This window comes from Bubalus kerabau, chromosome 12, assembly GCF_029407905.1.
Source record: "Bubalus kerabau isolate K-KA32 ecotype Philippines breed swamp buffalo chromosome 12, PCC_UOA_SB_1v2, whole genome shotgun sequence".
Taxonomy (NCBI): Eukaryota; Metazoa; Chordata; class Mammalia; order Artiodactyla; family Bovidae; genus Bubalus; species Bubalus kerabau.
In genome coordinates this window covers 19,585,543-19,602,302 of record NC_073635.1, presented here as the reverse complement: position 1 = coordinate 19,602,302, position 16,760 = coordinate 19,585,543, and the positions used below count along the sequence as shown (strand labels likewise).

At 39.9% G+C, this 16,760-nt stretch overlaps 1 protein-coding gene across 2 annotated transcripts in view; it reads right to left on the bottom strand.

The window, feature by feature from the left end:
- Positions 1–338: 338 nt before the first annotated feature.
- CDADC1 (cytidine and dCMP deaminase domain containing 1) overlaps positions 339–16,760 on the bottom strand; it is a 30,222-nt gene continuing 13,800 nt past the window's right edge. For both annotated transcript variants that reach the window (XM_055542140.1, XM_055542141.1), the window contains 5 exons: positions 15,038–15,087; positions 11,772–11,941; positions 9,944–10,133; positions 7,390–7,450; positions 339–3,250 (listed from right to left, as the gene is read on the bottom strand). In XM_055542140.1, coding sequence (XP_055398115.1) covers positions 3,177–3,250; positions 7,390–7,450; positions 9,944–10,133; positions 11,772–11,941; positions 15,038–15,087 — 545 coding nt within the window. In that variant the 3' untranslated portion in view covers positions 339–3,176. The remainder of the gene's footprint in view (positions 3,251–7,389; positions 7,451–9,943; positions 10,134–11,771; positions 11,942–15,037; positions 15,088–16,760) is intronic.

Sequence of the window (16,760 nt, the reverse complement as noted above, 5' to 3'; positions counted from 1 at the left end):
GCGTAGCACTTACAGCCATAATACCAAACGATGAATACTGATGCAACCAAATTGAAAGAATATTAGGAAGATGGAGAGATGGAAGTGTGTGCTGAGGAGAAGGAGGTGAAAGCAAGCCCTTCCATGATGGAAATTCAAAAGAAAATACTTAAAACTGAAACACTATTAAGAAACATGTGATTTGGAGACAAATACAAAGTCAATCAGCTAAAATCCTTGAGCCTGGTGGCCTCTGGGGAGGGGTGATACAGAAGACAGAGGGGGTCTTACTGTTCCAAAGAAAGGGTCAAAGCTCATTTTAAATGTGTAGGTGTAATTTTACTTAAAAAATGACTTAATTTACAACGATAGAAGTCTTTTATTACTGTCACATACATGTTAAAATCAGCTAATACGTCAACAGGTACAGGACAAATGAGCACGGACATTGAAAACAAAACTGAAAATGTAAAGAGAAAAAAACCAAAGCTGATATGATTTTAGGCCCTTGTGACATCCTGAGCTAGACTTTAAGAAATCATTCACCTTCTGGACACTTGTGCTTCCAGTTCTGCAGAGGAGTATTCTAAATAGATGAGATCTAAGTTCCTTTGAAATCTGAGTCTGTTTAAGTGCAGTAGTTGAATAGGGTAAACACATTTTATGGGCGCATTTCTAAAGGGTATTCCATTTAAACAGGCCTTGTTTTCAACTGGTACTGATTATTAGGGCTTTTCACTTTTCTTATATGTAAAAAATATGTAATAATTTTAAATGATCACAGAAAAACCCCTTAATATAACACATGAAATGAAGGTTCTAAACTGTTCCTTGACTTAAGAAGCAGTAGTAACAGCCGCAGCTCAATGCTAAGCGGCCACTCTTGGCAATACCAGAACTTCAAAACATAGCTCTAAAGTGGGTTAAAAGCAGACTGCTGTGGTAGATCTGAAAGCTCAACTGTTCATGCATAAACCGAGGAAGATTTATGAGAAGGTATATTCTCAAACTCATTAAGTAACCGAGGAAGAGAAACCCATGGAAAAGCCGAATAAAAGAAAAAGTGCTGGCAGTGATTAGATACAGGTGAACCCTCACACTCCCCACCTGACAGCCGAGCGCCGAGCCAGACCTGCACTCACCCCACCTCCAGTCGGCGTGGCTGCTGTCCTTGGCAGTAATCAAATGTAGAGCTCTTTTTCAAATTATACATTTACTCTTGTCTTCCCAATCTTTGAAATTAATGGTGATGTATTTTTAAGGGCAAGTTCCGATTTCTCAGCCTGAGGGGTGAGCCCTCTTGACTGTGGGTGACTAGGTTCAGGCAGCGCTGTTGCTGACCCAGGGGGCTCCTGGTGCAGGTTAGCAATCTTTGCATGAGTTCCCAATCGCTTCCCTTTCCTACTTCCCAGGGTGACCACCCATCTCCATTACTTTCTCAGATGTTCATCTCACCCCCACTGTTTGCCGGCCCACTCCCTGCAGCCCCTTCAGGGCCTCCACTTCTACGCAGCCTCCACTTCTACAGGCCCTTCTCCCGTGACTCACCCGAGTGTCTGCCTGTCCTCCTGTGTGTTCCTTCCACCACTGTTCCTTCAGTTACATCCACAGGGCAGTTTTCAACCTTGAAGGTCATCAGAGTCACCTTCAGGGAATGCTGGCTGCAGCCCTGGTGTTTGATTCAACAGGTCTGGGTTAGGGCTTAACAATGTGCACTTCTAACAAGTCCCCAGATGAGGCTAACGCTGTTGGTCCAGGGACCCCACTCTGAGAAGCACTATTATTAACACGTGACTTTACGCTTACATCTGTCACTAGACTGCAAGCTTCTTGAGGTCAGGGAGCATTTCTTACACGTCTCATCTCCAGGGTCTAGCCAGTGTCCAGCAGTCATTCAGTCAACAAATATTTATTGAATGCCTGTCACGTGCCAGACGCTGTTGCAGGCACTAGATTCAGCAGTTAAAAAAAAAAATTTACACACACAACACAGGCTAAGCGGGCTGCTGTCCAAACAGGGGCACCGGCCCACATGTGGGGTGGCCTGTGCACTCTCCTAAGGCTGGTAGGAGGCCCTGTGAGGATACGAGAGGCCCCGGGGAGAAAGTGGGTGACAGCCCAGGTGAAGCTGACTCCCCGCACAGAACCCATCACACCCCAGGGCCGCCTGCGGGCCACCAGCCATGCGGCTCCCTCCCTATCTCCAGGAAAGTACAAAGCTGTGCCTTCATCTTTGGGCTAATTTTCTGAAAGTTTCCTCAACAAATAAAAAATGAGAGGACTCATGAAGAGCAATCTGGAAAATAACTGAACTGACTGTCATGTTCACTGACAAGGCTTTCAGTATTCTTAAGGTTTGCAAATGTTTTTATAAGGCCTTCCATTCAGAGCCCTGAAACGCTCTAATTATATGGAGGGGATAATGGGCAGCATTTATGAATGAATTCCAGACTAAAATATTTCTTCTCTTGTTAGTGGTTTCAAGAGTCAGTGAGATCAGAGAATAATATTGTCCAAGAATAATGCTATCTTCCTATTGCTGCCCTGAATCAGTCCAACAAGTGATCATGATTTTTACACACTGAAAGACTGAAAAAAAAAATGAATAACCTTGTTAGGAATACACTTTTATAATGGAGAGCAGGTCCACCAAATTCATTTTTATGACTCCAGGCTAATCAAGTAAATTCTGATTACCAGAAAGCTTTGGGTATAAATGGGGCCTTTTGGTGAGTCACACATTGACTTAAAAATGGTCAGGTTGCTGTTTATTTCCCTGGAGTAGATTACTAATTATCACCTTCATAATCCAAAGGGATTAATATTTCTGAAAAGGTGTGTACTTCTCTGCTGAGATATGACCTCCAATGAACCAGCCCCTTTCAGACTGGATCCCCTAAAGCTAAGACCAGGAGAAACCAATCCCTGTAGCCGACTGAACTGGTCTCTTGAAATGATTGACACCTGCTTCAGTGTAAGAAAAGAACACATCACTATACTCTGGAAAACATACAAATAAATCTAAATAAAAATATTCTCCTTAGTATCATTCGTATGCTAATAATAAATTAGCTTCCTTTAAAAATTTTTTTCAACTATTTACAAAATCCATTCTTATTTTCTGAGTTAACAAGGCTGGATTTTAAAAGTGCAATAAAAATTCTTGAGGCCTTCACTCCTTGTTCAGACAAGACTTCTTAGTGGTTTGCAAGACGCAGCTTCTTGTTCTGGTGCGGTTCTTCATCCAGGGCTACGGACCCCAACACGCCATCTGACGGTCAAGAATAACTTAACGTCAGGAAAATGTCACTTCAAAGAAACGAGCATTTGTTAAAGTCAGAAGCTGTAAGATCAAAACAATGCTTAAGCTAAAGAGGAATATTTAAAAAATAAAAATTTAAAAGGGCATATTGATTTTATCTTTAAAATTCTCAACTGTTAAAGAACAGATTCTAGGTAAGTCACTCACAGCTGACACAATGTATCTGACCTTTTACAAACTGGATTCATCGACAGTGTATAGACAACAATTCACAAAACTTTTTGGGGGGCAAAGTTATTACTGTTAGGCTGGAGAAGACAAAATGACCCGTGTGTTGTCCAGGGAGAGAAGGGAGTCGTCTGTGGGGCAGCGAGGTGTGAGCGGACACAGCCCCCGCCGGAAGGCAAGCGGACTCACCGCCTTGGTCATGTGGGAGACGGGCCTGGCTTCCACCTCGCCCCATGACCCGATTTCCCTGGCTTTCCTGGGACCACACTGTGTGCGTGTAAAGTGCACAGTGTGATGGGTTTCAACACAAGCACACATCTGAGAAACCACCACCACCCTTAAGATGGTAAGTATACCCACCACCTCTGAGAGTCTCCTTTTATCCTGCTGCTTTCTGTCTTTCCAGGGATCTGCCTGCCCTCCAAGCCTCTGTGCTCACCTCACTCTTCCTAGTCTTAAGGACACCTGCATCAGGGTGCAGGGAGAATAGATCTGGAAAGCTTTCTCTCTTATTATGTAATATTGGAAACATTAAAAAAAAGAAAACTGTGTGTGATACAGATGGGAGTCCTAAAGCCTAATAATAAATTAACACTCAAGAACCTACTTTGTTGGTGCTCAGTCGCTAAGCCGTGTCCAACTCTTTCACCCCAGGCTCCTCTGTCCTCCACTCTTTCCCAGAGTTTGCTCAAGAACCTACCACCCAACCCCAAAACTAGAATGGTACCACCTCTCGGGTGCCCCCCAGCCTAATCCCATCCCTCTATACCCCTTATTTAGAGGTAACCACTGCGCTGAATCGTTGATCATTCCATTGCTTCTTAAAAATAATTCTGCCACATGTACTAACCAATACACTGCCTTCTTGCTGAACTTACATAGACATTGCCTTATAATGTATTTAGTCTTCCGAAACTTGATTTTTTCATTCAGCATTATATTTCTAAGATCCACCCATGTTTAAGAATGTAGCTGTAGTTCATTTTACTTTCACTGCTTTATAATATTCCACTGTAATATTTTAATTTCCACAGATAAATTTTTGTGGTAGTTCCAGTTTTTGCTTTTAAGAGCAATGTTGCGATGAATTATCTGTCTCTGTCTTTTCTACAAAACATGTAAGAATTTTCCTAGGGTATATGCTTAGAGGTCAGATTGCTGGGTCATGGAATAGACACATCTTCAGTTTTACAAAGATAACATTAAACTGCTTTCCCAAGGTGGCTGTATGCATTTTCAGTCCAACCAGCAATATACAAAAGTTTCTAAGGATCCACCTCCTCACTAGCACTTGGTGTCCTCAAACTTGAATTCTGCAACTCTGGCACCCCACTCCAGTACTCTTGCCTGGACAATTCCATGGGCAGAGGAGCCTGGTAGGCTGCAGTCCATGGGGTCGCGAAGAGTCGGACACGACTGAGCGACTTCACTTTCACTTTTCACTTTCACGCATTGGAGAAGGAAAGGGCAACCCACTCCAGTGTTCTTGCCTGGAGAATCCCAGGGACGGGGGAGCCTGGTGGGCTGCCGTCTATGGGGTCACACAGAGTCGGACACGACTGAAGCGACTTAGCAGCAGCAGCAGTAGGTACAGCAGTAGGGGTGTAAACATTGTTGCAGTGATTTTAATTTGCATTTCCATGACTGCTAATGAGCTTGAGCATTTTTTCATGTGTTTATTAGATGTCTGTGTTTCTTCTGTTGTGAAATACCTGAAACTATCTTGTACCCAATTCTCAAATGAACTCAACCATTAATCAACTGTATATAATTGACAGCCATGGACTACTTCATCCAACAATAGCAGAATACACATTATTCTTAATCTCGCATGGAATGTTCACCAAGAGAGACCACATTCTGGGCCATAAAACACACCCTAATAAATTCAAAAGGATAGAAAGCATACAGTGTCTGCTCTCAGACCACAATATAATTAAACTAGAAATGACTAGTAGAAACATAACTGGAAAATCCCAAAATATATGTGGAAGTTAAATAATACATTGCTAAATAACAAATGAGTAAAAAAAAAAAGAAAAAAAAACAAAAAACTCAAGATCAATTTTTAAATATTTTGAAATTTTGAACTAAATAAAACACAACTTATCAAAATTTGTAGCATTCGGTGGAAGAAATGCTAGAGAGAAATATACAGCAGTGAATGTATATATGAGAAAAGAGGAACGATCTAAAATCAATGGCCAGAATATATGAATCCAAATAACCAAAGTAGATTCGTGGTAGCCTGGGGCTGGAGGTAGGAGGAAACAGGGATGACTAATAAACGGGCAAGAGGATTCTTTTTGAGCTGATGGAAAATTCTGAAATTAGGCAGTGGCGATGGTTATAGAACTCTGAATCTACCAAAACCCACCCAATTCAGTACTTTAAAAGGGTAAATTTATGGTATATAGATTATACCTCAATCAAGCTCTTATAAAATTGAAAAACAGATAAGGATATTATTTACTGATATAAAAATACATACAAAAATACATTATATATTATATTAACAAATTTTTTTAACAAATATGTATTTGTTAAAAAATACATACAAAACACAAACCTGCAGTTCAGTGGACGGTCATAAAGCAAACACATTTAACCATCACCCAGGTCAAGAAATAAAGCGCTGCCAGCAAAATGAAAGCTCTCCTCTCACCCCCTCACCACCACGACCCCTCCTTCTCGTCTCAGGACACCCCCCGATAGCACGTCTCCCCTTCCTTAGTGATCTAGGGACAGGGAATCCTGGCTACAAGACTCTTGATTGTAAGTGGCAAAAACCTCCTCTTTCATGGCTTGCCTTTGTACTCTTTTAATGCTATCTTTGACAAACAGATATTCTTTATTTTAACACAGATAAATGAATTCATTTTTTATGTTTAATGCTTTTTTGTGTCTTCTCCCTAACAACAGGGAATTATTAACTCACCCCGCTCGAACACTATTATTGAATACATACTCTTCAATCAGATCCATATTTTTTCATTTCCTTTTATCTTTAACCACTTTTTTTCCCCCTGATAAATTTTTAAAAAGAAAGTTGGAGTGGATATATACTTTTTTTCCTGACTGCAAATTAAAATTTCACTACTTGAATAAAATAAAGCTAAGTTAGAACACAGAAAATCAGGATATTCACATAGACATTATTTTCATAAAGACTTTCATATTTACTGATTTTTCAGAGTAATCAAATCATTGTTATTATCAAGAAAATTTTACTTATTATATTGAACTTCTACTTACCTTGAATCCAAACAAAGATAACAACTAATATTTTAAAATAATATTGTACAGTAATAATTAATATTTAAAATAATATGCATGAGGAATTGCAAGGTCTCCTAAAGACTATATTGCATTAAAAATATGTGTTAATATATAAACAGTAAAACTCTGAAGACTAGTAATTCATTTATGGTAACTGTGATGACTCTTAATTAGATTATTAAAATAACCAGGATATTTCCATTCTCTGGCCAATCTGAGCTAATGTGGCTTTACTCTAACAAGAATGTACAAAGCCTCATAATTTGGCCCTGGTTCCATCTGTATTAATTAGATGTATTTTTTTCTTTCTAACTGCCCAAAAGGCTTTTGTTTTGGTATAGAAGAGCACTGTTGCCTATAGTCTCATATAAATTTAACTTATAAATTCAATTTGTGCATGATTATTTGTATTAAACTGCAGAGTCCATAGGACTACTCATTCATCAGCACTTCCCATGACATCTAGCATATAGTCGATACACAAGTGTTTGTGCACAAACTGAATGGCAAAAATCTAATCTGCAAAAAGAATATGCTCCACCTCCAACCACAGCAATTTCCAACACCTGATCATTATAAGTCACTATTTTTCTTTTCTTAGCAACGAAGTCAACCTCAATAAAGGACTTGTAGATACTTACTCTCTCTGCTTTCAGGCTCATTTTGCTCAAGAACACCAGTTCTTGATGGATTCAGTTGCCACTATAAAAGGACACAAACATTTTATGTATATGTTTAAGAAGGTTTTAATAAGTAGCATTTCAGCATTGTGCTTTCAAATATCAAAACAACTTAAAACAGTGAGAAAAGTAAGTGTGTCATACCACCCAAGCCCTAATAACAACTCTGGATGACCCTGAATGATATGACTGCTGGATTAAGGATCAATATTCTTAGAGACTCTTATATATATGGTTTAGTGAGTATTTTTTAGGTACTTTATATATTCCAGGCACTCTGGACACAGAAAAGTCAAGTTGAAATCTATAAACAGTACTATTATATCTTTTGTACTTACTGCAAACTATAGCATATAAAAGTTATATTAAGTGCCAGAATTATCATTAAAAAGTAACACATAATTCTGGACAGGATCCTTTTGCTATAAAGAACTTTATTGGGACAACTGGTAAACCCTGACTGAACTCTGTGGATTAAATGGTAGCAACATATCAATGAAAATTTCCTGAGTTCTGTGGTTGTATTGTGGTTATGTAGGATAATCTACTATTTCAGGAAATACACAAGAAAGTATTTAAGAGTGACTTGGCATCATGGCAACAACTTAACTCTCAAGTGTTTCTGGAAAAAAATTCTTTGTAGTATTTTTGTCACTTTTCTGCATGCTTGAGATTATTTCTAAAAAGAGAAAGGTTTTTAGAAACAAGAGTAGTTAAAAATAACCATGAGGAATTCAAGTTCTGAGTTTTCCACAAAACAATTACCACCTCAGCAGTTCTTTGGAAATATCAAATACTAGGCTAGGCTAAGTCACTTGAGTCGTGTCTGACTCTGTGCGACCCCATAGATGGCAGCCTACCAGGCTCCCCCGTCCCTGGGATTCTCCAGGCAAGATCACTGGAGTGGGTTGCCATTTCCTTCTCCAATGCATGGAAGTGAAAAGTGAAAGTGAAGTCGCTCAAATCGCTTCTAATTTTTTCCTGATTTTTCTCTGAGAAATGCATGTGTGTGTGTGTGTGTGCACATGCGTGTGTATGTGCCCCCTTCTTTTGTGTAATCTTAAACTTTAAACTATGTTCACCTCTATCTACTACTATCTACTACTGAATTTAAGTTGGCTTAAAGCTCAACATTCAGAAAACTAAGATCATGGCATCTGGCCCCATCACTTCATGGCAAGTAGATGGGGAAACAGTGGAAACAGTGGCAGACTTTATTTTGGGGGGCTCCAAAATCACTACAGATGGTGACTGCAGCCATGAAACTAAAAGACACTTACTCCTTGGAAGAAAAGTTATGATCAATCGAGACAGCATATTAAAAAGCAGAGACATTACTTTGTCAACAAAGGTCCATCTAGACAAGGCTATGGTTTTTCCAGTAGTCATGTACGGATGTGAGAGTTGGACTATAAAGAAAGCTGAGTGCCAAAGAATTGATGCTTTTGAACTGTGGTGTTGGAGAAGACTCTTGAGAGTCCCTTGGACTGCAAGGAGATCCAACCAGTCCATCCTAAAGGAAATCAGTCCTGAATATTCATTGGAAGGACTGATACTAAAGCTGAAACTCCAATACTTTGGCTACCTGATGTGAAGAACTGACTCATTTGAAAAGACCTTGATGCTGGGAAAGACTGAAGGTGGGAGGAGAAGGGGATGGACGACAGAGGATGAGATGGTTGGATGGCATCACCGGCTCAATGGACATGAGTTTGAGTAAACTCTGGGAGTTGGTGATGGATAGGGAGGCCTGGCATGCTGCAGTCCACAGCGTCGCAAAGAGTCAGACACAACTAAGCGACTGAACTACTGAATTTTAAAAAAAGGCTGCGGGAAGAGGTGGGTCAGGTACTTTCTTTTGTCAGCCACCAGATGGCACTATAGAACCAACTAATTCAAGGTCTGTAAGGTCAAGTTCTTCCCTGGTAGCTCAGCTGGTAAAGAATCCACCTGCAATGTGAGACTTGGGTTGGATCCCTGGATTGGGAAGATCTGGAGGAGGGCATGGCAACCCACTCCAGTATTCTTGCCTGGAGAATCCCCATGGACAGAAGAGCCTGGCACAGCACAGCACAAGGTCAAGGTAAAATTCTCTCTCTAGAGATATATATTCATAAGGCAGATCCCAAGCTGAACATCTGTGACTAGGCAAGTGCTTGCGCATAAAAATAAACTCAATGATAATATTTTGTTGAAACTCTTTAAAAGGGCAAGAATCACTAATTTAAAATATGCAGCAGAGTAACTTAACAACATGGGCTTCCCAGGTGGCTCAGTGGTAAAGAGTTCGCCTGCCAATGCAGGAGACAAGGGTTCGATCCCTTGGTCGAGAAGATTCCCTGGAGGAGGAAATGACAACCTACTCCAGTATTCTTGCCTGGAAAATCCCATGGACAGAGGAGCCTGGTGGGCTACAGCCCATGGGGTCACAAAACAGTCGGACATGACTTAGCGACTAAACAACAGCTATCAACATAATACAAAGTATATTTGAAAAAAATGTGTATCTACTTACTGTAAATTTGCTGACACCTTCAAGTTCCCCAAATCTCATGTAAGAGATGTCTGCCTTCTTTTTTCCAACATCTACATCCCCTGCATAGATTTGTTTTATGCCTGCACCTTTAATTAAAGGTACACATTCATCACAAGGGCACTTGGTCACAAAAATCATACTTCTTTCTTCTGGCTTTATTTCTTGACACCTACAAAAATATATATACGTATGAAAAAATTAGGAAGGTAGTTTCTAAAAGGGTAAGTTATGTTTTAGAAAAATCTTTGAACATTAAAACTGAGCCGTTTTGGAAATATATTTACAACATTATACACAATAATGATCAAGCCTTATTCTTGCTGAATTAGTCAATGCCAAGATTTTCAGTATTTAGACAACGAAGGAAATGAAAACAGAGGGAATAATGCTTTCTAAGTAGGAAACTCTTTATAAAGCCAGAATTACGGGCCAGAACTAATGCCTTCCCTGAGAATGTGCCATGTGTGATGAGACATTAAGTCATCGTGGTAGCCCGAAGGTCTACCTCTCATCTGGTGCCTGAGAGATATTTAATAAATGCTTACTAAATGGATTAATGTTAGAGTTCTGTTTTGAGTTATAGTTCCCTTACTGCTTTTACCTCACGTAGGATAATTTAACAAACACTTGGATTTGACAAAATGAAGCAAGTAAATCTGTAATGAAGAGTTCAAGGAAAAAAAACCTGTGTAGTGAAATTTTGCATATGCTGGGGTAGTTTAGGACTGAGGATAGAGGAGTTGTACTTCCGGGTTCTGTGGTTTACAAAGCTCTGGGTTGTATGCTCCCCAACCAGCCTTCCGCATACATGTCCTCAGTTTAGAGTCTCATTCTCTTCCCCTGGACCAAGGAAGCAGAATTGTATGTATCTAGCCTGTTCAAACTGTATACCTGCAACCTAAGTAATCATTACTGTAGCTCTGTCAATGTCTTTCCATTTGTCCACTACTACCAAAGGAAGTCTAAACTCGAAGTCCTTGTCAGTCCCAAGCTGGCCCGCAGTCCAGCCTAACTGGAACATCTATGTTCCTAAACACACAAGCATTTTCTGTCTTCTAGCCCACTGCTATGCCTCAGGCAAGAATGGTTTCCCTTCAGGTAAGCATCTTCAATTGCCACAATCCTACCAAAGCTTTAAAGCTCAGCTCAAATGCCAGTTTCTCCATAAAGGTTTTCCCTCACACTCCCTCTCCATCTATTGCAGCCCCTGAATTTCCACCCACTTTGTGTTGGCCCTTCCCACACAACTGACCATGTTAGGTTGAGTACAGTCTTATATCCCACACTGGACTATAAACTCCTCAGGACAGAAACCATGACTCATACAGATTTGAATCTCCCAAGAGCACCCACTGAACGGTAAATGCTGAGAAATATTTGTGGAAATTATCTAAATTAACGTTAGAAGGAGGTAATGCCAGCGATAAGCTCTAACAAAAACTATGTTAAAGCAATTTGGTTCATAATAAAATCTATATATTCATAAATACATGTTTAGAATTTAGAAAACAAAGGTGATCTTATAATGCAGAAATATGCAAGACCCTAAGGACACACTTCAAGCAGTTTTATCCTGGAGAGAGAAGGAAGAAAGGAAAAAAGATTTTCTTGATAAATCTGAAGGCCTGGAGGATCCCTGACAGTGGCCTCTGGTCACATAGCAAAACCAAGTACGACCGGAGCTATACTTCTGAAAAGGATATGTCTTGGAGTTTTTAAAAAGGCAATAAATTACAGCAAAATGAAAGCTAATTTCAACTAACCCTTGCTACATTTTATACAATATACACGCAAACGGATTCCATACCTAAATGTTAAGGCATTCTGTTCCGCATGTACGATGTATCTGAATTTCCTTATTTCTCTGTCTTTCTGTTTGTCGTCCATGTGCGGGAAGTCAGCATACTCGGATCCAACAGGAAAAGCGTTATAACCGCATCCTATGAAGTACATGGCGCCTGTCCCATCACAACTTCTCTATGGAAAGTGAGCGAACCAACAAAGCTGTGTTCAACATTCTGAAAAGGCATCTTACATTGTATCTTTAAAGCCTAGCATCACACTTTGTATAATGGATTCACTTTTTCATAATACACTATAAAGCTATGGCAAACCTAGACAGCATATTAAAAAGCAGAGACCTGGCTGACAAAGGTCCGTCTAGTCAAAGCTATGGATTTTCCAGTAGTCATGTACGGATGTGAGAGTTGGACCATAAAGAAGGTTGAGTGCTGAAGAACTGATGCTTTCAAACTGTGGTGCTAGAGAAGACTCTAGAGAGTCCCGTGGACAGCAAGGAGCTCAAACCAGTCAATCCTATAGGAAATCAATCTTGAATATTCATTGGAAGGACTGAAGCTGAAGTGCCAATACTGTGGCCACCTGATGCAAAGAGTAACTCATTTGAAAAGACCCCAATGCTGGGAAGAATTGAGGGCAGGAGGAGAAGGGGACAACAGAGGATGAGACGGCTGGGTGGCATCACTGACTCGATGGACATGGGTTTGAGCAAACTCTGGGAGATAGGGAAGGGCAGGGAAGCCTGGAGTGCTATAGTCCGTGGGGTCGTAAAGAGTTGGACATGACTTAGTGACTCAACAATGAACAACAGTGATAAACTGAGCCATCAGAAAAATACAGTATTGGATTTTCCTTCAGCAGGGTGATCTTGTCAAAGTTAAATTTCAAGCAGGCTGATCATCTCTAGTATATAATATCAAGACAGTCCTTCATTTTAGCAGTTAGTTAAATACTAGCTTAATTCACAAACTGTTTCACTTGACTCAGCCATCCCTCCTTGATTGGTTATAAGGCCCTAGAGAACAGAAACCATGTTTTATACTGTCTTTCTGGCCCTTGCTGCTGCTGCTGCTGCTAAGTCGCTTCAGTCGTGTCCGACTCTGTGTGACCCCAGAGACGGCAGCCCACCAGGCTCCCCCGTCCCTGGGATTCTCCAGGCAAGAACACTGGAGTGGGTTGCCATTTCCTTCTCCAATGCATGAAAGGGAAAAGTCAAAGTGAAGTCGCTCTTAGCGACCTCATGGACTGCAGCCTACTAGGCTCCTCCGTCCATGGGATTTTCACCTATTATATTATAGTGGTCCATACAGAGCAGGTACTCTATATTATTATAAATTATTGTTGATTTATTATATGCTCTGTGCTGTGCTACTGGTTAGCAAGTCAGAAATTCCAAAAATATTTTGAACAATTTCTGTTTGGGGTTAAAAATGTGCTATTATATATATAGTTGGAAAATCAATAATGTATTTTCCTTTCATCTTTATGTTTACTGAGCCTCTATTGTGTGTATGTGTGTGTGTATATATGTGTGTGTATGTGTGTATATATATATATATAAATAATAGAACTTCCTACATAAGTGGCATTTTTCTTTCTCCTGGTCAGTGGCATATTAGGTGTTAATATGAATGCTTTATCAACTCTAAGAGTAAAATATTTAATAAACCAAACCTGTTCATAATAGTTTGGAAAATGCCATAAACCTCACTAAATTTCAATATATTAATTATAATTACTCATGTGATAGTATCAACAGTATCATATTTACTGTCTCCTAGCTCCATTCCTTCTCAACACATACCCATAATTTCAAGTCCTCATCATCTCTTTTCTTAATCTCCCTACTTCCTGTCTAGCCCCACTTTATTTTTAAAATGCAGATCTGGTCATTTTCCCACTGAAGATGTTCTTGGACTGCACTGTCCAATACACTGGCCATTGGGCACACGTGGTCAGTGCAAACTGAGAGGGGCCAGAAGATGCCCCGGAGAAGGAAACAGCAACTCACTCCAGGGTTCCTGCCTGGGAGACTCATGGACAGAGGGGCCTGGGGGGCCACGGTCCATGGGGTCGCAGAAGAGTCTGACACGACTGAAGTGCCTGCTGCTGCTGCTGCTGCTAAGTCGCTTCAGTCGTGTCCGACTCTGTGCGACCCCATAGACGGCAGCCCACCAGGCTCCGCCGTTCCTGGGATTCTCCAGGCAAGAACACTGGAGTGGGTTGCCATTTCCTTCTCCAACTGAAGTGACTAAACAACAACAAATAAGTATAAAACACACACAGAATTATGAAGACTCAATACTCCCCTCAAATGCAAAATATTTTATTAAAAATATTAACCAATATTTTTATATTGGTTACATGCTGAAATGGTAATATTTCTCAACAGGTGATTAAGTATATTCCTAAAATTAATTCACCTGTTTCTTATTTTTTTTAATGTGGCTCCTAAGAACTTTTAAATCACATATGTGGCTTGCTTTTTATTTCTACTGGTTAGTGCGATGCTAGGGCATCCCCACTGTCTAAAAGATAAAGTCTAAACTCTCCATGGTATATGAAGCTCTTCACGGTGCAGCCTAATGTTTTTGCTATTCTACTAGACACAGGACTCTGGACTCCAATGTACCAAATCGCTTGCATTTCCCCGTATTCTTACGCACTACCTCTGCGTGTTGCCCTCCGAGTCCCACTAACTTGCTCTGCTGATGAACTCCTCCTCATTCTTCAAGACTAATAGCACCCGACCTCCTCCAAGAATGCTTTACTTATTTCTCCAAGCAGAGCAAGAGGCCTCCTCTATGCTCTCACGGCGTCATGTTATGATTACAGTTATATGCCCGTCTCTTTTTCACCTCTGTCTCCATCAGTAGACTGTGTAAGGCCATGAAGGGTGGGAGTGTGGCCTGTAACTCCCCACTGTTCACGGGGGCACAGAGTCTACCCTGTCCTGTGGTCTCTTTTTCACCTCTGTCTCCATCACTAGACTGTGTAAGGCCATGAAGGGTGGGAGTGTGGCCTGTAACTCCCCACTGTTCACGGGGGCACAGAGTCTACCCTGTCCTGTGGAAGTTGAATGAAGGTTTACTAAATGAATGTATCTATCTAGAAAACTGCTGAAAGAAAGCGCAAATGTTTTTAGAACTTAATAAACAAATACCCTAATAAGAAATATGAATCCCCATGGGTCAACAAAATGTCATGCACTTAATATCAAAATATGTTAAACAAAATCAAGTTTAAATTATAAAGAATTAATTTCACACTTACAGATTTTCCTTCCGCCCAGATGACTGCCCCGACTCCTGTTTTATGATCCTCTGAAAGATACATGGCATGTGACTCAGTGAAAACCAATATCTGTTAGTTTCAGAAATAGATTGTTTTTCCAAAAATAATAAACATGTATTTATTGAAATACACTTCATAAATGTAGCGGCAATCCTTGACAACCTCACTAATTATGGAAAAGTATGAGAATACTGTCAAGCATAGACTATGGGAGCTAGGTATGAACTCATTATAGACAGTATCACTGCCAACCCAGTCACAGACGATGCATGTGCAGAGATCACTGCAGAAGCAGTGCCCACACTCGGGTGACTTCAAAGCTGTAACCAGACTTTAGGGTAACTTTACTGAATCTCCACCAAGTCAGGTTTTAAATACCTATTTCTAATAGATGATGAAAGTAAGACAGAAGTTCCTGAACTAATGGATTTGGTGTAATATAATAACCATTTACAACAATCAAATCTGTCTTCTCCTAGCATTTTTTGCACTCTATCAAGGAAAACACATTTCATGGATGTGTTCTTACTATGAAAAAAGTTCAAACTCATAAACATATATCCTTATGGGCCTTCACACACACACACACACACACACACACACATATATTGCTGGAAGGTACACGAAAGGAATTTTAATTTACACAAAATGATGTCCTTTCCCTGACCTTCAGAGTTTACTTTGTGGGGAGAAGAATGCCAAGTTGTTGACATGATGCTCGTTTCTAAATCAAGTGGTAGAAGTTATAAATATTAGATTAAAATTTCCCTACAGAACCAATTTAATTACTCTGCAACAGGCAAAGCTGTATTTCTTTAAGCTATTAACCTTAAACAGAAAATACAAAACCAAAATACAAATTCTACATATTCAAAGTGAGTGATTAAGATTTAGGTCTCTTCACCCAACCTGCTTGCCTCCCTCTGACATGAAGAATTTCATAACCAAGACTTCCGTTTCCTGCATACCTGAGTCCCTACACTCATGAAGCTCATGTCTGGTGTGGGAGGAAGGTGGTAACAAGAAAGAGTCTAAAAGCAAAGACAGTGTGCTGGGCTAAAAGGAAAGGAGCGTGATGCCGAGGAACAGGGTGGCAGGAATGCACTTTAGAGGCGGAGACTGTCAGCAAAGGGATTTGGGGATAAACAAAGTCTTGTGCCTTCCAAGATCTTCAGAATATAACATGGTGAGAAAAGAACATAATTATGGCTTTATGCTCATTTCTAAGGCAAGTTGCAGAAGCTAAAAATGAAAACCTCTAAGTAAAATTGTACTTAATACATGCATAAATCTGGAACAAAAAATGAAAAACTCATAGAAATTCTTCAAATCCCAAGTTTTTAATTTTAAAAGTTAAAAATATTAACTTTATCTAGAGAGCTCAGGGCAGTGACTAACATGGTAAAAGCTCAAAAACCATTTGCTGAATGAAAAAAACAGAGTAATATGATTTTAATGAAATAAGAATATCTGTTTGCTGGGGGGGGAGGGCGGAGAAATTCTTCATATCAAGTCTACTTTTCCTACCACTGATGCTAAGTATTCTTCATATTATTATTTTTTAGTCCAGGAGCCACCTTTTCTGTTTCAGTCTAAGGACAGACTAAATCTTGTCAAGAGGGGGAAAAATGTGATTTAAAAAAAATTATTATTATTCTTTTTTTTAGAATTTTATTTATGGCTGTGCTGGGTCTTTGTTGCT